General features: G+C 42.7%; 1 protein-coding gene across 2 annotated transcripts in view; it reads left to right on the forward strand.

Moving 5' to 3' along the window:
- The window catches only part of RAB28 (RAB28, member RAS oncogene family), a 751,991-nt gene that overhangs the window by 278,778 nt on the left and 452,090 nt on the right, over positions 1-21,123 (forward strand). For both annotated transcript variants that reach the window (XM_053704135.1, XM_053704136.1), the window contains exon 3: positions 8,163-8,251. In XM_053704135.1, the coding sequence (XP_053560110.1) occupies positions 8,163-8,251 (89 nt within the window). The remainder of the gene's footprint in view (positions 1-8,162; positions 8,252-21,123) is intronic.

Consider the following 21,123-nt stretch of genomic DNA (forward strand, 5'->3'; position numbering starts at 1 on the left):
AAAAAAAAGGTTCTAGGGGCTCTTTTAATGGTGGTCAGATCTTAGGGAATAGCGGTGGCGCCTTACCTGGACGACATCTTGGTTCAAGCGCCATCTTTTCATCTAGCAAAATCTGTATTCCCATGGGAAGAAAATGAATCTAAAAAGAGTTTCCTAGTACCAGACGACAGCAGGGTGTGTTTCTTAGGAACAATTATAAATTTTCTATCCATGAATTATTTTCTCTTGTTAAGTGTATTCAGTCCACGGGTCATCCATTACTTATGGGATATATTCCCTTCCCAACAGGAAGTTGCAAGAGGATCACCCAAGCAGAGCTGCTATATAGCTCCTCCCCTCACATGTCATATCCAGTCATTCTCTTGCAACCCTCAACATAGGAAGGTTGTGAGAGGAGTGTGGAGTTTTTATATTTAATTATTTCTTCAATCAAAAGTTTGTTATTTTTAAATGGCACCGGAGTGTGCTGTTTTTTCTCTCAGGCAGTATTTAGAAGAAGAATCTGCCTGCGTTTTTCTATGATCTTAGCAGAAGTAACTAAGATCCACTGGCTGTTAATTCTTATACTGATTATCCGTTTTTGGGTAATAAGGGGTTAATCATCCATTTGCTAGTGGGTGCAATGCTCTGCTAACTTAATACATTTATTGTGAAAATTTGGTTGCTATAACTGATTTGGTTCATTGTTATTTCAACTGTGACAGTTATTTTGTGCTTCTTAAAGGCGCAGTAGCGTTTTTTATATTGCTTGTAAATTTATTTGAAAGTATTTTCCAAGCTTGCTAGTCTCATTGCTAGTCTGTTTAAACATGTCTGACACAGATGAATCTGTTTGTTCACTATGTTTGAAGGCCAATGTGGAGCCCCATAGAAAGATGTGTACTAAATGCATTGATTTCACTTTAAATAATAAAGGTCAGTCTTTATCTGTAAAGGAATTATCACCAGACAATGAGGGGGAAGTTATGCCGACTTACTCCCCTCACGTGTCAGTACCTTCGCCTCCCGCCCAGGAGGCGCGTGATATTGTGGCGCCAAATACATCAGAGAGGCCCATACAAATCACTTTACAAGACATGGCTAATGTTATGACAGAAGTATTATCTAAACTGCCAGAATTAAGAGGCAAGAGCGATAGCTCTGGGATAAGGACAGAGCGCGCTGATGATGTGAGAGCCATGTCCGATACTGCGTCACAATTTGCAGAACATGAGGACGGAGAGCTTCATTCTGTGGGTGATGGATCTGATCCAGGGAGACCGGATTCAGAGATCTCTAATTTTAAATTTAAGCTTGAGAACCTCCGTGTATTGCTAGGGGAGGTTTTAGCGGCTCTGAATGACTGTAATACAGTTGCAATTCCAGAGAAATTATGTAGGCTGGATAGATACTATGCGGTGCCGGTGTGTACTGACGTTTTTCCTATACCTAAAAGGCTTACAGAGATTATTCGCAAGGAGTGGGATAGACCCGGTGTGCCCTTTCCCCCTCCTATATTTAGAAAAATGTTTCCAATAGATGCCACCACACGAGACTTATGGCAGACAGTCCCTAAGGTGGAGGGAGCAGTTTCTACTTTAGCTCAGCGTACCACTATCCCGGTGGAGGATAGTTGTGCTTTTTCGGATCCAATGGATAAAAAATTAGAAGGTTACCTTAAGAAAATGTTTGTTCAACAAGGTTTTATCTTACAGTCCCTTGCATGCATTGCACCTGTCACTTTTGCTGCGGCATTCTGGTTTGAGTCTCTGGAAGAGGCCATTCGCACAGCTCCATTGGATGAGATTATGGACAAGCTTAAAGCACTTAAGCTAGCTAACGCATTTATTTCTGATGCCGTTGTACATTTAACCAACGGCTAAGAACTCCGGATTCGCCATCCAGGCGCGTAGAGCGCTATGGCTTAAATCTTGGTCAGCTGACGTGACTTCTAAATCCAAATTACTTAATATTAATTTCAAAGGGCAGACTTTATTCGGGCCTGGATTGAAAGAAATTATTGCTGACATTACTGGAGGTAAGGGTCATACTCTTCCTCAGGACAGGGCCAAATCAAAGGCCAAACAGTCTAATTTTTGTGCCTTTCGAAACTTCAAGGCAGGAGCAGCATCAACTTCCTCCGCCCCTAAACAGGAATGAACTGTTGCTCGTTACAAACAGGGCTGGAAAACTAACCAGTCCTGGAACAAGGGCAAGCAGGCCAGAAAGCCTACTACTGCCCCTAAGACAGCATGAAGAGAGGCCCCCTATCCGGAAACGGATCTAGTGGGGGGCAGACTTTCTCTCTTCGCCCAGGCTTGGGCAAGAGATGTCCAGGATCCCTGGGCGTTGGAGATTATATCTCAGGGATACCTTCTGGACTTCAAAGCTTCTCCTCCACAAGGGAGATTTCATCTTTCAAGGTTATCAGCAAACCAAATAAAGAAAGAGGCTTTCCTTCACTGTGTACAAGACCTCCTAGTAATGGGGGTGATCCACCCAGTTCCGCGGACGGAAAAAGGGCAAGGATTTTACTCAAATCTGTTTGTGGTTCCCAAGAAAGAGGGAACCTTCAGACCAATCTTGGACCTAAAAATCTTAAACAAATTCCTAAGAGTTCCATCATTCAAAATGGAAACTATTCGAACCATCCTACCCATGATCCAAGAGGGTCAGTATATGACCACAGTGGACTTAAAGGATGCCTACCTTCACATACCGATTAACAAAGATCATTATCGGTACCTAAGATTTGCCTTTCTAGACAGGCATTACCAGTTTGTAGCTCTTCCCTTCGGGTTAGCTACGGCCCCGAGAATCTTTACAAAGGTTTTGGGCTCACTTCTGGCGGTGCTAAGACCGCGAGGCATAGCGGTGGCTCCGTACCTAGACGACATTCTGATACAAGCGTCAAGTTTTCAAATTGCCAAGTCTCACACAGAGATAGTTCTGGCATTTCTGAGGTCGCATGGGTGGAAGGTGAACGTGGAAAAGAGTTCTCTATTACCACTCACAAGGGTTCCCTTCCTAGGGACTCTTATAGATTCTATAGAGATGAAAATTTACCTGACGGAGTCCAGGTTATCAAAACTGCTAAATGCTTGCCGTGTCCTTCATTCCATTCCACACCCGTCAGTAGCTCAGTGCATGGAAGTAATCGGCTTAATGGTAGCGGCAATGGACATAGTTCCATTTGCGCGCCTACATCTCAGACCGCTGCAATTATGCATGCTAAATCAGTGGAATGGGGATTACTCAGATTTGTCCCCTCGACTAAATCTGGATCAAGAGACCAGAGATTCTCTAATCTGGTGGCTTTCTCGGGTCCATTTGTCAAAGGGATGACCTTTCGCAGGCCAGATTGGACGATTGTAACAACAGATGCCAGCCTTCTAGGTTGGGGCGCAGTCTGGAACTCCCTGAAGGCTCAGGGATCGTGGACTCAGGAGGAGAAACTCCTCCCAATAAATATTCTGGAGTTAAGAGCAATATTCAATGCTCTTCTAGCTTGGCCTCAGTTAGCAACACTGAGGTTCATCAGATTTCAGTCGGACAATATCACGACTGTGGCTTACATCAACCATCAAGGGGGAACCAGGAGTTCCCTAGCGATGTTAGAAGTCTCCAAGATAATTCGCTGGGCAGAGTCTTACTCTTGCCACCTGTCAGCAATTTACATCCCAGGCGTGGAGAACTGGGAGGCGGATTTTCTAAGTCGCCAGACTTTTCATCCGGGGGAGTAGGAACTTCATCCGGAGGTCTTTGCTCAACTGATTCATCGTTGGGGCAAACCAGAACTGGATCTCATGGCGTCTCGCCAGAACGCCAAGCTTCCTTGTTACGGATCCAGGTCCAGGGACCCGGGAGCGGTGCTGATAGATGCTCTAGCAGCCCCTTGGGTTTTCAACATGGCTTATGTGTTTCCACCATTTCCGCTTCTTCCTCGACTGATTGCCAAGATCAAACAGGAGAGAGCATCGGTGATTCTGATAGCGCCTGCGTGGCCACGCAGGACCTGGTATGCAGACCTAGTGGACATGTCGTCCTGTCCACCATGGTCTCTGCCTCTGAGGCAGGACCTTCTAATACAGGGTCCTTTCAACCATCCAAATCTAATTTCTCTGAGGCTGACTGCATGGAGATTGAACGCTTGATCCTATCAAAGCGTGGCTTCTCGGAGTCGGTTATTGATACCTTAATACAGGCTCGGAAACCTGTTACCAGAAAGATTTACCATAAGATATGGCGTAAATATTTATGTTGGTGCGAATCCAAGAGTTACTCATGGAGTAAAGTTAGGATTCCTAGGATATTGTCTTTTCTACAAGAGGGTTTAGAAAAGGGCTTATCTGCTAGTTCGTTAAAGGGACAGATTTCTGCTCTATCTATCCTTTTACACAAACGTCTGGCAGAAGTTCCAGACGTTCAGGCTTTTTGTCAGGCTTTGGCTAGGATTAAGCCTGTGTTTAAGACTGTTGCTCCGCCGTGGAGCTTAAACTTAGTTCTTAACGTTCTTCAAGGTGTTCCATTTGAACCCCTTCATTCCATTGATATCAAGCTGTTATCTTGGAAAGTTCTGTTTTTGTTGGCTATTTCCTCGGCTCGAAGAGTCTCTGAGTTATCTGCCTTACATTGTGATTCTCCTTATCTGATTTTTCATTCAGACAAGGTAGTTCTGCGTACTAAACCTGGGTTCTTACCTAAGGTAGTTTCTAACAGGAATATCAATCAAGAGATTGTTGTTCCATCATTATGTCCTAACCCTTCTTCAAAGAAGGAACGACTTTTGCATAATCTGGACGTAGTCCGTGCCCTGAAGTTCTATTTACAGGCAACTAAAGATTTTCGTCAAACGTCTTCCCTGTTTGTCGTTTATTCTGGTCAGAGGAGAGGTCAAAAAGCTTCGGCTACCTCTCTCTCCTTTTGGCTTCGTAGCATAATACGTTTAGCCTATGAGACTGCTGGACAGCAGCCTCCTGAAAGAATTACAGCTCATTCCACTAGAGCTGTGGCTTCCACCTGGGCCTTTAAGAATGAGGCCTCTGTTGAACAGATTTGCAAGGCTGCGACTTGGTCTTCGCTTCATACCTTTTCAAAATTTTACAAATTTGACACTTTTGCTTCTTCGGAGGCTGTTTTTGGGAGAAAGGTTCTACAGGCAGTGGTTTCTTACGTTTAAAGTTCCTGCCTTGTCCCTCCCATCATCCGTGTACTTTAGCTTTGGTATTGGTATCCCATAAGTAATGGATGACCCGTGGACTGAATACACTTAACAAGAGAAAACATAATTTATGTTTACCTGATAAATTTATTTCTCTTGTAGTGTATTCAGTCCACGGCCCGCCCTGTCTTCTTTGAGGCAGATCTAAATTTTAATTAAAACTCCAGTCACCACTGCACCCTATGGTTTCTCCTTTCTTGTCTTGTTTTGGTCGAATGACTGGATATGACATGTGAGGGGAGGAGCTATATAGCAGCTCTGCTTGGGTGATCCTCTTGCAACTTCCTGTTGGGAAGGGAATATATCCCATAAGTAATGGATTACCCGTGGACTGAATACACTACAAGAGAAATAAATTTATCAGGTAAGCATAAATTATGTTTTTTTTTGACGGATGTCTGAAAATCCAAACTTGGCTTCTTGCCGTTCACTTCAGACCTCCGTCCGTCAGTAGCTCAGTTTATGGAAGTGATTGGTCTGATGGTTGCTTCCATGGACATTATTCCTTTTGCTCGGTTCCATCCCTACAGCTACGCATGCTAAGTCAATGGAATGGAGACTACTTAGATCTTTCGCAGAGGATATATCTGGATATCTGGATTCCCTAATAAGAGAGTCTCTTTCGTGGTGGATTTTGCAGGATCATCTGTCTCAGGGTACATGCTTCCTGAGACCTTCCTGGGTAATTGTGACCACGGACGCCAGCCTGTCAGACTGGGGAGTAGTCAGTTTGGGGCTCCCTTAAGGCTCAGGGTCTTTGGACTCAGGAGGAATCTTCTCTTCCCATAAACATCCTACAGTTGAGAGCAATCTTCAATGCCCTAACAGCCTGACCTCAACCAGATTCCAATCGGACAACATCATCTCGGTGGCATACATAAATTTCCAGGGAGGAACTCTTAAGTTCCTTATCAATGAAGGAGGTGACTCACGATTGCCTCCTCTATGCCATTCACATCCCAGGGGTGGACAACTGGGAAACAGATTTTCTGAGCAGGCAGACTTTTCATCCAGGGGAGTGGGCTCTCCACCCTGAGGTTTTTACAATGATAACTATCAGGTGGGGGGTTCTGGTGTAAGGATCTGATGGCGTCACGTCTAAATGTTAAGCTTCCAAAGTACGGTTCAAGATCAAGAGATCCACAAGCCGCTCTGATAGATGCTCTGGTGGTGCCTTGGAACTTCAATCTGGTGTACCTGTCCCCCCCCCCCCCCGTTTGCTCTCCTTCCTCGAGTCATTGCTTGTATCAATCAGGAGAGGGCGTTTGTGATTCTTGTCCTCGCAGGATCTGGTTTGTGTATCTTGTGAAGATGTCAACTCTTCCCCCTTGGAGGTTACCTCTGAGGAAAGACATTCTACTTCAGGGTCACTTCCTCCACCCAAATCTAGATTTTCTGAAACTGACTGCTTGGAGATTGAACGCCTAGTCTTGGTTAGGCGTCTTTTTTCCGAGAGAAGGTCATTAATACTATGCTTTAGGCTCTTAAGCCTGTTACTCGTTAGATTTATTATAAGGTATGGCATAAATACCTGAATTGGTGTGTCTGTGAATTGAAGAGTTTCTCTTCGAGTCAGATGAGGGTTCCTCGCATTCTGTCTTTTTTTTCTTCAGGAGGGCCTGGAGAAGGGTTTGTCAGTCAGTACTCTGAAGGGTCAGATTTCTGCACTGTCTATCCTTTTGCACAAACGTTTGGCAGATCTTTTGTTCAGGCTTTGGTCAGAATCAGGCCTGTGTTTAAACCTGTTGCTCCTCCCTGGAGCCTTAACCTCGTTCTTAAAGTTGTGCAGCAGGCTCCGTTTGAGCCAATGCATTCAGTTGATATTTAATTGTTATCTTGGAAAGTTTTGTTTCTCCTTGCTATTTCGTTTGCTCACAGTTTCCTAGCTTTCGGGTCTGCAGTGTGATTCCCTTTACCTTATTTTTCATGTGGATAAGGCGGTCCTTCGTACTAAATTGTGATTTCTTCCCAAAGTGGTACCGGATCGCAACATTAATCAAGAAATGGTTGTTCCTTCCATTTTTCCAAATCCTTCTTCTCAGAAGGAACGTCTGTTACACAACCTAAGTGTTGTGCGTGCTCTACAAGCAACTAAAGATTTTCGGCAGTCTAGTGCCCTGTTTGTTGTTTTCACTGGTAAGGGTCAGAAGGCCACTTCTACTGCTCTTTCTCTCTGGTTGAGAAGTGTTTTCCGATTAGCATATGAGACAGATGGATAACAGCCTCCTGAGAGAATTACGGCTCATTCCACTAGGGCTGTGTCTTCTTCCTGGCTTTTCAAAAATGAAGCTTCTGTGGAGCAAATCTGCAAGGCGGCTACTTGTTCCCCATTGCATACTTTTTCCAAATTCTACAAATTTGATACTTTTGCCTCGGCTGAAGCTTCTTTTGGGAGAAAAGTTCTTCAGGCGGTGGTGCCTTCTGTTTAGGTCCGCATGTCTTGTTCTACCTCCCTTTCATTATGTGTCCTCTAGCTTCGGTATTGGTTCCCACTAGTAATTGGAATGGAATTGTGGATTCTCCATGCCATAGGAAAGAACAAAATTTATGCTCTTCTGATAAATTTCTTTCCGGGCATGGAGAGTTCACGACCCGCCCTTATTAACTATAAGTTGCAAATTTTTGGTATAAACCTCAGGCACCTCTATACCCTTGTGTTATCTTCTTTTTCCATTTTCCTTAAGCCGAATTACTAATGATTATGGGTAAGGGAAGTGACACTTAACAGCTCTGCTGGGGTGTTCTTTGTCTCCTCCTGCTGGCTAGAAGTTGAATTTCCACTAATTGGAATGAAATCGTGGACTCTCCATGCCCGGAAATAAAGAAATTTATCAGGTAAGCATACATTTTAGTTTTTTACAAGAGGAAGCCATTCTTATCTATTTTTTAATTACATTTCATATGTTATTGTCTTATAATACCTATAAAGTATTTATGTATTTGTGTTTTTTTTTTTTTGTAGGGAATTTAAATGTTACTCTTCAAGTCTGGGACATTGGAGGGCAGACGATAGGCGGCAAAATGTTGGATAAATATATATATGGGACACAGGTACTGTATCTTAATAAAATATTGTGTATATTTTTAAAATGTGTAAATTTTAGAAAACTAGAGAGATATTTTTTTGCTTAAGATGTGTTTTAAAATTAATGTGTCCCACAATTGTAAAAATTGCAATTCTTCATGTACCAGCAGTTAACAGCCACCAGCTCCAAGTACTCTGTGCTGCTTTAAAGTGAAGATAATTTTTCATGTGAAAGTGCCTGTTTTTTTTAAAGAAATATTAAAAACAGGGGCACTTTCATTCATGAAAATTAACATTGCACCGTATTTTAAAAATACTACCTTTTTTCTTCTTCGCCGTTTTGAAACGATGCCCCGCCTGCTTCTTCCTGGTTTACGTACCCAGCAATGAGGAAACCGGCTTCTTCCAATCATGGCGTTGCCTCAGGCAATGATTCCCCTTGGGGAAGCCGTGACTGGAGGATGCCAGAATCGTCATTGCTGACGTGTGAAGAGGCTTGCGACGGGCTGGGGAATCGCTGGAGCTGCTTCAAGAAGAAAATGTAAGTATATTTTAAGAAAACGAGTGAAATGTCAATTTTCATGAATGAAAGTGACCCTGTTTTGTAATAGTTTTTTTTTAAAACCGGGCACTTTCACATGAATATTGAACTTCACTTTAATATGCTGCAATAGTAAAGCACTTATTTGCTATTGCTTGAAATCACCCGCTCTGAGTTCCATGCACACACCAATGTCACTTGACCTGATGGCATGTACTGTGGAACAAGCAACTGTAAATGCCGGATTAATGATAACTTATTATTAACATAGGAACATATTACTGGGAAGAGGCATCTGCAAGAAGCAGTACTTCCATGCTAGTACCCTAATAGATCTTAATAATAGGCTTGACCATGAGTGCTTTCAGTGTCTTTAATAATACAATTAATAGTTTTCTTTTACAAGATACGATGAGTCCACGGATTTCATCCTTACTCGTGGGATATCGCCTCCTGGTCAGCAGGAGGAGGCAAAGAGCATCACAGCAGAGCTGTATATATAGCTCCTCCCTTCCCTCCCACCACAGTCATTCTCTTTGCCTGTGTTAGTAATAGGAAGAGGTAAAGTGAGGTGTTAGTTTAGATTCTTCAATCAAGAGTTTTTTATTTTTAATGGTGCCAGTGAGTACTATTTTATTTCAGAGTTTAGCCAGGACCTGGTCAGCCTCTTGTTAGCGGAGCTACAGGTGGCTTTAAAGCATGGGAACTGGTGGGATTAATTTTTCACTGCGCCTCCCATACTGTGTGCTGCCCTTCTCAATATGGTCTTAGCAATTACTAACTAATGCCCTGTATGTTCTCCACAGAATGACAAGGAGGTAAAGAAGACTTCTTGATAGCTGTGAGACTGTTCATGCTGTCGCTCAGCACCAAGGTATGTGCAGCTCTTATTTTCTGGGACAGCACTAACTCAGAAACTGCTGCAGACTTTATTCCTATGACTCCCTTAATTTTACCCCAGGGCTTCTCTACAGGTATTAGGGAAGATGTGGTGGGGGGAGGATTAGATAGGAACGCTCAGGACACATTTATACTTCCTATGTGAGAGCGCAGATGGACTTTGGGCTGGACGTTGGGGCTACCATGATCCTAATTACGTAGCATGTAACCAGTGTCAGGAGTCTACTTAATTATGGGGTAGATCCGATGTGTGTGTTTACTGTACATTTATTGGGGCCAGACCGCATGGTATGTTCGGCTGCTCTTGCAGCGACATACGGCTCGTGGTTTCTTTGAGGGCGGACGCTCGGAGTTGGTTGACACCCACGAAGGGCGGAGTTATTCTCCCGCGCTCAGGAAACCGTGCGGCTATAATCCGTCATATGCAGCATGGGTGGAAGAGAGATCGGAGCCTCACTGACTGCCGGGACCGCATGGTTTTATGTTAAAGAGCAAGAGGTCTTAGGTAGAGTATATTGGAAACGGAGAGGATATCGAGGGGGCAGGTAGGCGCCTCAGCAGAGCTGTTGAGGCGGCAGAGGGGGCTTAGTTTAACGGGCCTGTGGTTAAAAGGGATAATACCTTGATTTTCCATTTTATACTCCTCTTATGTCTCCGTATCATTTGGCCGGAGTGTGAGTTCTGTAACTTTATAAATTACTTTTTAAAGGCACAGCGGCACGCTTATTCAGAGGTCCTTGATTAAAATATTAGTTTGCAATCCAAGGCCAAGTCTGTTTTGTTTATTTTCTAACATGGATGATGTTATAAATGTTACATGTGCATTATGTTTGCATGCAAATGTGGAACCTCCTGTTAATTTTTGTTCCTCGTGTACTGAGAGGGCTTTGCAGTTCAGAGAACAAATGTTTTTTGATAAGGAAATAGCGGATGCTTCTCAGGGTTCTACTGATGAGAATCAGAGTATGCCGCATCTTTCTCCCCAAGCGTCACAGTCCCTTACGCCTGCCCAGGCGCAGTCCAGTACCTCCGCTACCGATGGATTCTGAGGTAGTGTCTCTCCGTTTTAAGCTGGAACACCTTCGCCTGTTGTTGAGGGAGGTTTTGGTGACTCTGGACGACTACAATTGAATTGTGGTTCCTCCAGAAAAATTTAGTAAGTTGGACAGATACTTGGAAGTTCCTTCTTATTCGAACGTTTTTCCAGTTCCCAAATGAAATTCGGAAATTATTGCTAAGGAATGGGAGAGACCTGGTATACCTTTCTCCCCTTCTCCCGTTTTAAGGAAGATGTATCCTGTAGCGGATGCTATCAGGGATTCTTGGCAGACAGTACCTAAGGTGGAAGGTGCTATTTCCACTTTGGCTAAGAGAACTACTATCCCTATTGAGGATAGCTGTGCCTTTAAGGACCCTATGGATAATAAATTAGAGGGTCTCCTTAAGAAACTTTATGTTAATCAAGGGTTGGTTTTGCAACCGGCGGCCCTGCATTGTCACGGTTACAACTGCGGCTGCTTATTGGTTTGATGCCCTGGAGGACTCTCTCAAGACTGAGACCTCTTTGGAAGAGATACAGGATAGAATTAAGGCTCTTAAGTTGGCCAATTCTTTTGTGACGGACGACTCACGGTTTCTTTGAGGGCAGACGCTCGGAGTTGGTTGACGCCCACAAAGGGCAGAGTTATTCTCCCGCGCTCAGGAAGCCACGCGGCTATATTCCGACATAGGCAGCGTGGGTGGAAGAGAGATCGGAGCCTCACTGACTGCCGGGACCGCATGGTTTTATGTTAAAGAGCAAGCGTTCTTAGGCAGAGTATATTGGAAACGGAGAGGATATCGAGGGGGCAGGTAGGTGCCTCAGCAGAGCTGTTGAGGCGGCAGAGGCGGCTTTGTTTAACGGGCCCGTGGTTAAAAGGGATAATACGTTGATTTTCCATTTTATACTCCTCTTATGTCTCCGTTTCATTTGGCCGGAGTGTGAGTTCTTTAACTTTATAAATTACTTTTCTTTCATGTAATTGGCAATAGTCCATGAGCTAGTGACGTATGGGATATACATTCCTACCAGGAGGGGCAAAGTTTCCAAACCTCTAAATGCCTATAAATACACCCCTCACCACACCCACAATTCAGTTTTACAAACTTTGCCTCCCATGGAGGTGGTGAAGTAAGTTTGTGCTAGATTTCTACGTTGATATGCGCTTCGCAGCAGGCTGAAGCCCGTTTTTCCTCTCAGAGTGCACTGAATGTCAGAGGGATGTGAAGAGAGTATTGCCTATTTGAATACCATGGTCTTCCTCTAGGGGATCTATTTCATAGGTTCTCTATCGGTCATAGAGATTTCTTCTCCTACCTCCCTTTTCAGATCGACAATATACTCTTATATACCATTACCTCTACTGATTCTCGTTTCAGTACTGGTTTGGCTATCTACTATATGTAGATGAGTGTCTTAGGGTAAGTAAGTCTTATTTTATTCATGACACTCTAAGCTATGGTTGGGCACTTTATATGTAAAGTTCTAAATATATGTTTTAAACTTTTATATTTGCCATGATTCAGGATAATCAGTGTTCCTTCTTTGACTGTCAGTTTCATTTTTTGGGAAAATGCATATGAATTATATTTTTCTTACCTTTAAAATTTTCAATTGACTTTTTTCTTTTTTCTTTTTTCAGAAAATGCTACAATTTATTGCGTCATTTTTTGCGCGAGACTTTTTTGGCGCGAGAATATAGTCATTTCCAGTTGACGCCGGAAGTTTTCACGTGGTTGCGTCATTTTTACGCATGTTTGTTGCAGACGTTTTTTGGCGCCAAAAAATGTGGGCGTCATACTTGGCGCCATTTTTTTCACATTATTTCAGTCTCACTTTTTAGTTGCTTCTGGTTGCTAGAGGCTTGTTTTGTTTTGCATTTTTTCCCATTCCTGAAACTGTCATTTAAGGAATTTTATAATTTTGCTTTATATGTTTGTTTTTTTTCTATTACATATTGCAAGATGTCACTACCTGACCCTGGATCAGAATCTACTTCTGGAAAGACGCTGCCTGATGTTGGTTCTACCAAAGCTAAGTGCATTTGTTGTAAATTTTTGGTAACTGTTCCTCCGGCTGTAGTTTGTGTTAGTTGTCATGATGAACTATCTAACGCGGATAATATTTCCATTAGTAATAATCCATTACCTGTTGTTGTTCCTTCAACATTTAATGTTCAGGATGTTCCTGTTAATGTAAGAGAATTTGTTTCTAATTCTATTCGGAAGGCTCTGTCTGTTATTCCTCCTTCTAGTAAACATAAAAGGTCTTTTTAAATGACCGCCATCATTCTGACTTATCTGTCTCTGATGAGGATCTATCTGGTTCAGAAGATTCTGCCTCAGATATTGACACTGATAAATCTTCATATTTGTTTAAGATGGAGTTTATTCGTTCTTTACTTAAAGAAGTGTTGATTGCATTAGATATGGAGGAGTCTAGTCCTCTTGATATGAAAACTAATAAGCGTTTAAATTCCGTTTTTAAACCTCATGTAGTTATTCCAGAAGTTTTTCCAGTTCCTGATGCTATTTCAGAAGTAATTTCTAGGGAATGGAATAGTCTGGGTACTTCATTTACTCCTTCTCCAAGGTTTAAGAAATTGTACCCTTTGCCATCTGATAGATTAGAGTTTTGGGAAAAAATCCCCAAAGTTGATGGGGTTATCTCTACTCTTGCTAAACGTACTACTATTCCTACGGCAGATAGCACTTCTTTTAAGGATCCTTTAGATAGGAAGCTTGAATCCTTTCTAAGGAAGGCTTATTTATGTTCATGTAATCTTCTTAGAGCTGCTATTTCTTTGGCTGATGTTGCTGCAGCTTCCACCTTCTGGTTGGAGGCTTTAGCGCAACAAGTGTCAGACCATAATGCTTATAGCATTGTTAAACTTCTTCAACATGCTAATAACTTTGTTTGTGATGTCATTTTTGATATCATTAGGATTGATGTCAGGTATATGTCTTTAGCTATTTTAGCTAGATAAGCTTTATGGCTTAAGTCTTGGAATGCAGATATGACTTCTAAGTCAATGTTACTTTCTCTTTCTTTCCAAGGTAATAAATTATTTGGTTCTCAGGTGGATTCAATAATTTCAACTATTACTGGGGGGAAGGGAGCCTTTTTGCCTCAGGACAAAAAATCTAAAGGTAAATATAGGGCTGCTAATCATTTTCGTTCCTTTCGTCAGAATAAGGAACAGAAGCCTGACCCTTCCCCTAAAGGAACAGTTTCCGTTTGGAAACCTTCTCCAGTCTGGAATAAATCCAAGCCTTTTAGAAAGTCAAAACCAGCTCCCAAATCCGCATGAAGGTACGGCACTCATTCCAGCACAGCTGGTAGGGGGCAGGTTACGATTTTTCAAAGATGTTTGGACCAATTCTATTCAAAGTGTTTGGATTCAGAACATTGTTTCTCCAACATTGGTGTGTCCGGTCCACGGCGTCATCCTTACTTGTGGGGATATTCTCTTCCCCAACAGGAAATGGCAAAGAGTCCCAGCAAAGCTGGTCACATGATCCCTCCTAGGCTCCGCCCACCCCAGTCATTCTCTTTGCCGTTGCACAGGCAACATCTCCACGGAGATGGTTAAGAGTTTTTTGGTGTTTAAATGTAGTTTTATTCTTCTATCAAGTGTTTGTTATTTTAAAATAGTGCTGGTATGTACTATTTACTCTGAAACAGAAAAGGATGAAGATTTCTGTTTGTAAGAGGAAGATGATTTTAGCAGACAGTAACTGAAATCAATTGCTGTTTCCACACAGGACTGTTGAGATGAAGTAACTTCAGTTGGGGGAAACAGTTAGCAGTCTTTTCTGCTTAAGGTATGACTAGCCATATTTCTAACAAGACCATGTAATGCTGGAAGGCTGTCATTTCCCCTCATGGGGACCAGTAAGCCATTTTCTTAGTTAAACATAAAAGAATAAAGGGCTTCAAAAAGGGCTTAAAAACTGGTAGACATTTTTCTGGGCTAAAACAATTGCTTTACTAGGCATATTATGCAGATTCTAACTAATTATTGGTATTATAATCTTGGGGAACTTTTAGAAAAACGGCAGGCACTGTGTTGGACACCTTTTTCAGATGGGGGCCTTTCTAGTTATAGACAGAGCCTCATTCTGGGACTGTATAGGGGTTAAATGTAAAAACGGCTCCGGTTCCGTTAATTTAAGGGTTAAAGCTCTGAAATTTGGTGTGCAATACTTTTAATGCTTTAAGACACTGTGGTGAAATTTTGGTGAATTTTGAACAATTCCTTCATACTTTTTCACATATTCAGTAATAAAGTGTTTTCAGTTTGAAATTTAAAGTGACAGTAACGGTTTTATTTTAAAACGTTTTTTGTGCTTTGTTGACAAGTTTAAGCCTGTTTAACATGTCTGTACCATCAGATAAGCTATGTTCTATATGTATGAAAGCCAATGTGTCTCCCCATTTAAATTTATGTGATAATTGTGCCATAGTGTCCAAACAAAGTAAGGACAGTATTGCAACAGATAATGATATTGCCCAAGATGATTCCTCAAATGAGGGGAGTAAACATGATACTACATCATCCCCTACTGTGTCTACACCAGTTATGCCCACACAGGAGGCCCCTAGTACATCTAGTGCACCAATACTTATTACCATGCAACAATTAACGGCTGTAATGGATAACTCCATAGCAAATCTTTTATCCAAAATGCCTACTTATCAGAGAAAGCGCGATTGCTCTGTTTTAAACACTGAAGAGCAAGAGGACGCTGATGATAACTGTTCTGACATACCCTCACACCAATCTCAAGGGGCCATGAGGGAGGTTTTGTCTGATGGAGAAATTTCAGATTCAGGAAAAATTTCTCATCAAGCTGAACCTGATGTTGTGACATTTAAATTTAAATTAGAACATCTCCGCGCACTGCTTAAGGAGGTGTTATCTACTCTGGATGATTGTGACAATTTGGTCATTCCAGAGAAATTATGTAAGATGGACAAGTTCCTAGAGGTTCCGGTGCCCCCCGACGCTTTTCCTATACCCAAGCGGGTGGCGGACATAGTAAATAAAGAGTGGGAAAGGCCCGGCATACCTTTTGTCCCCCCCCCCTATATTTAAGAAATTATTTCCTATAGTCGACCCCAGAAAGGACTTATGGCAGACAGTCCCCAAGGTCGAGGGGGCGGTTTCTACTCTAAACAAACGCACTACTATTCCTATCGAAGATAGTTGTGCTTTCAAAGATCCTATGGATAAGAAATTAGAGGGTTTGCTTAAAAAGATTTTTGTACAGCAAGGTTACCTTCTACAACCAATTTCATGCATTGTTCCTGTCACTACGGCAGCGTGTTTCTGGTTCGAGGAACTAGAAAAATCGCTCAGTAAAGAATCTTCGTATGAGGAGGTTATGGACAGAGTTCAAGCACTTAAATTGGCTAACTCTTTTGTTTTAGATGCCGCTTTGCAATTAGCTAGATTAGCGGCGAAAAATTCAGGGTTTGCTGTCGTGGCGCGCAGAGTGCTTTGGCTAAAGTCTTGGTCAGCGGATGTGTCTTCCAAGACAAAATTGCTTAACATTCCTTTCAAAGGTAAAACATTATTTGGACCTGATTTGAAGGAGATTATTTCAGACATCACTGGGGGAAAGGGCCACGCCCTCCCACAGGATAGGTCTTTTAAGGCTAATAATAAGCCTAATTTTCGTCCCTTTCGCAGAAACGGACCAGTCTCTAATTCTGTATCCTCTAAGCAAGAGGGTAATACTTCACAACCCAAACCAGCCTGGAAACCAATGCAAGGCTGGAACAAGGGTAAGCAGGCCAAGAAGCCTACCACTGCTACCAAAACAGCATGAAGGGATAGCCCCCGATCCGGGACCGGATCTAGTGGGGGGCAGACTTTCTCTCTTTGCTCAGGCTTGGGTAAGAGATGTTCAGGATCCTTGGGCGCTAGAAATAGTTTCTCAAGGTTATCTCCTGGAATTCAAGGAACTACCCCCAAGGGGAAGGTTCCACAGGTCTCAATTATCTTCAAACCAAATAAAGAGACAGGCATTCTTACATTGTGTAGAAGACCTGTTAAAGATGGGAGTGATACATCCAGTTCCAATAAGAGAACAAGGAATGGGATTTTATTCCAATCTGTTCATAGTTCCCAAAAAAGAGGGAACATTCAGACCAATTTTGGATCTAAAGATCCTAAACAAATTTCTCAGGGTACCATCGTTCAAAATGGAAACTATTCGAACGATCCTACCTACTATCCAGGAAAATCAATTTATGACTACCGTGGATTTAAAGGATGCGTACCTACATATTCCTATCCACAAGGAACATCATCAGTTCCTAAGGTTCGCTTTTCTGGACAAGCATTACCAGTTTGTGGCACTTCCATTTGGATTAGCCACTGCTCCAAGGATTTTCACAAAGGTACTAGGGTCCCTTCTAGCGGTTCTAAGACCAAGGGGCATTGCAGTAGTACCTTACATGGACGACATCCTGATTCAAGCGTCGTCCCTGTCAAAAGCAAAGGCTCATACGGACATCGTCCTAGCCTTTCTCAGATCTCACGGATGGAAGGTGAACAAAGAAAAAAGTTCTCTGTCCCCGTCAACAAGAGTTCCCTTCTTGGGAACAATAATAGATTCCTTAGAAATGAGGATTTTTCTGACAGAGGTCAGAAAATCAAAACTTCTAAGCTCTTGTCAAGTACTTCATTCTGTTCCTCGTCCTTCCATAGCGCAGTGCATGGAAGTAATAGGATTGATGGTTGCAACAATGGACATAGTTCCTTTTGCACAAATTCATCTAAGACAATTACAACTGTGCATGCTCAGACAGTGGAATGGGGATTATACAGACTTGTCTCCGACGATTCAAGTAGATCAAAAGACCAGAGATTCACTCCGTTGGTGGCTGACCCTGGACAATCTGTCACAGGGAATGAGCTTCCGCAGACCAGAGTGGGTCATTGTCACGACCGACGCCAGCCTAGTGGGCTGGGGCGCGGTCTGGGAATCCCTGAAAGCTCAGGGTCTATGGTCTCGGGAAGAGTCTCTTCTCCCGATAAACATTCTGGAACTGAGAGCGATATTCAATGCTCTCAGAGCTTGGCCTCAACTAGCAAAGGCCAAATTCATAAGGTTTCAGTCAGACAACATGACGACCGTTGCATATATCAATCATCAGGGGGGAACAAGGACTTCCCTGGCGATGAAAGAAGTGACCAAGATAATTCAATGGGCGGAGGATCACTCCTGCCACTTGTCTGCGATCCACATCCCAGGAGTGGAAAATTGGGAAGCGGATTTTCTGAGTCGTCAGACATTCCATCTGGGGGAGTGGGAACTCCATCCGGAAATCTTTGCCCAAGTAACTCAATTATGGGGCATTCCAGACATGGATCTGATGGCGTCTCGTCAGAACTTCAAGGTTCCTTGCTACGGGTCCAGATCCAGGGATCCCAAGGCGACCCTAGTAGATGCACTAGTAGCACCTTGGACCTTCAACCTAGCTTATGTATTCCCACCGTTTCCTCTCATCCCCAGGCTGGTAGCCAGGATCAATCAGGAGAGGGCCTCGGTGATCTTGATAGCTCCTGCGTGGCCACGCAGGACTTGGTATGCAGACCTGGTGAATATGTCATCGGCTCCACCATGGAAGCTACCTTTGAGACAGGACCTTCTTGTTCAGGGTCCATTCGAACATCCGAATCTGGTTTCCCTCCAACTGACGGCTTGGAGATTGAACGCTTGATTTTATCAAAGCGTGGGTTTTCAGATTCTGTAATAGATACTCTGATTCAGGCTAGAAAGCCTGTAACTAGAAAAATTTACCATAAAATATGGAAAAAATATATCTGTTGGTGTGAATCTAAAGGATTCCCATGGAACAAGCTAAAAATTCCTAAGATTCTATCCTTTCTACAAGAAGGTTTGGAGAAAGGATTATCTGCAAGTTCTCTGAAGGGACAGATCTCTGCTTTATCTGTTTTACTTCACAAAAGACTGGCAGCTGTGCCAGATGTTCAAGCATTTGTTCAGGCTCTGGTTAGGATCAAGCCTGTTTACAGACCTTTGACTCCTCCCTGGAGTCTAAATCTAGTTCTTTCAGTTCTTCAAGGGGTTCCGTTTGAACCCTTACATTCCGTAGATATTAAGTTATTATCTTGGAAAGTTTTGTTTTTGGTTGCAATTTCTTCTGCTAGAAGAGTTTCAGAGTTATCTGCTCTGCAGTGTTCTCCGCCCTATCTGGTGTTCCATGCAGATAAGGTGGTTTTGCGTACTAAGCCTGGTTTTCTTCCAAAAGTTGTTTCCAACAAAAATATTAACCAGGAGATAGTTGTACCTTCTTTGTGTCCGAATCCAGTTTCAAAGAAGGAACGTTTGTTACACAATTTGGACGTAGTCCGTGCTCTAAAATTCTATTTAGAGGCTACTAAAGATTTCAGACAAACATCTTCCTTGTTTGTTGTTTATTCTGGTAAAGGAGAGGTCAAAAAGCGACTTCTACCTCTCTTTCCTTTTGGCTTAAAAGCATTATCCGATTGGCTTATGAGACTGCCGGACGGCAGCCTCCTGAAAGAATCACAGCTCACTCCACTAGGGCTGTGGCTTCCACAGGGGCCTTCAAGAATGAGGCTTCTGTTGACCAGATATGTAAGGCAGCGACTTGGTCTTCACTGCACACTTTTGCCAAATTTTACAAATTTGATACTTTTGCTTCTTCGGAGGCTATTTTTGGGAGAAAGGTTTTGCAAGCCGTGGTGCCTTCCATTTAGGTGACCTGATTTGCTCCCTCCCTTCATCCGTGTCCTAAAGCTTTGGTATTGGTTCCCACAAGTAAGGATGACGCCGTGGACCGGACACACCAATGTTGGAGAAAACAGAATTTATGCTTACCTGATAAATTACTTTCTCCAACGGTGTGTCCGGTCCATGGCCCGCCCTGTTTTTTTAATCAGGTCTGATGAATTATTTTCTCTAACTACAGTCACCACGGTATCATATGGTTTCTCCTATATATATTTCCTCCTGTCCGTCGGTCGAATGACTGGGGTGGGCGGAGCCTAGGAGGGATCATGTGACCAGCTTTGCTGGGACTCTTTGCCATTTCCTGTTGGGGAAGAGAATATCCCCACAAGTAAGGATGACGCCGTGGACCGGACACACCGTTGGAGAAAGTAATTTATCAGGTAAGCATAAATTCTGTTTTCTCAAGGGTACAGAATAGGTTTCAAGGTAAGACCGCTTGTGAGAAGATTTTTCTGTGGCGTATGTCAATCATCAAGGTGGGACTCTCAGTCCTCAGGCTATGAAAGAAGTATCTCGGATACTTGTATGGGCGGAATCCAGCTCCTGTCTAATCTCTGCGGTTCACATCCCAGGTATAGAAAATTCGGAAGCGGATTATCTCAGTCGCCAGACGTTACATCCAGGTGAATGGTCTCTTCACCCAGAGGTATTTCTTCAGATTGTTCAAATCTGGGGACTTCCAGAAATAGATCTGATGGCTTCTCATCTAAACAAGAAACTTCCCAGGTATCTGTCCAGATCCAGGGTTCCTCAGGCGGAAGCGGTGGACGCGTTGTCACTTCCTTGGAATTATCAACCTGCTTATATCTTTCCGCCTCTAGTTCTTCTTCCAAAAGTAATTTCCAAAATCCTAATGGAGCGTTTGTTTGTACTGCTGGTGACTCCAGCATGGCCACACAGGTTTTGGTATGCGGATCTTGTTCGGATGGCCAGTTGCCAACCTTGGACACTTCCGTTAAGGCCAGACCTTCTATCTCAAGGCCCATTTTTCCATCAGGATCTCAAATCATTAAATTTGAAGGTATGGAGATTGAACGCTTAAAGGGACAGTCTAGGCCAAAATAAACTTTCATGATTCAGATAGAGCATGTAATTTTAAACAATTTTCCAATTTACTTTTATCACCAATTTTGCTTTGTTCTCTTGGTATTCTTAGTTGAAAGCTTAACCTAGGAGGTTCATATGCTAATTTCTTAGACCTTGAAGCCCACCTCTTTCAGATTGCATTTTAACAGTTTTTCACCACTAGAGGGTGTTAGTTCACGTATTTCATATAGATAACACTTTGCTCATGCACGTGAAGTTACCTGGAGCAGGCACTGATTGGCTAGACTGCAAGTCTGTCAAAAGAACTGAAAAAAGGGGCAGTTTTCAGAGGCTTAGATGCAAGATAATCACAGAAGTTAAAAGTGTATTATTATAACTGTGTTGGTTATGCAAAACTGGGAAATGGGTAATAAAGGGATTATCTATCTTTTAAAACAATAAAAATTCTGGTGTAGACTGTCCCTTTAATACTTAGTCATAGAGGTTTCTCTGATTCAGTGATTAATACTATGTTACAGGCTCGTAAATCTGTGTCTAGAAAGATTTATTACCGAGTTTGGAAGTCTTACATTTCTTGGT

The sequence above is a fragment of the Bombina bombina genome, chromosome 2 (assembly GCF_027579735.1).
Source record: "Bombina bombina isolate aBomBom1 chromosome 2, aBomBom1.pri, whole genome shotgun sequence".
Classification (NCBI taxonomy): Eukaryota; Metazoa; Chordata; class Amphibia; order Anura; family Bombinatoridae; genus Bombina; species Bombina bombina.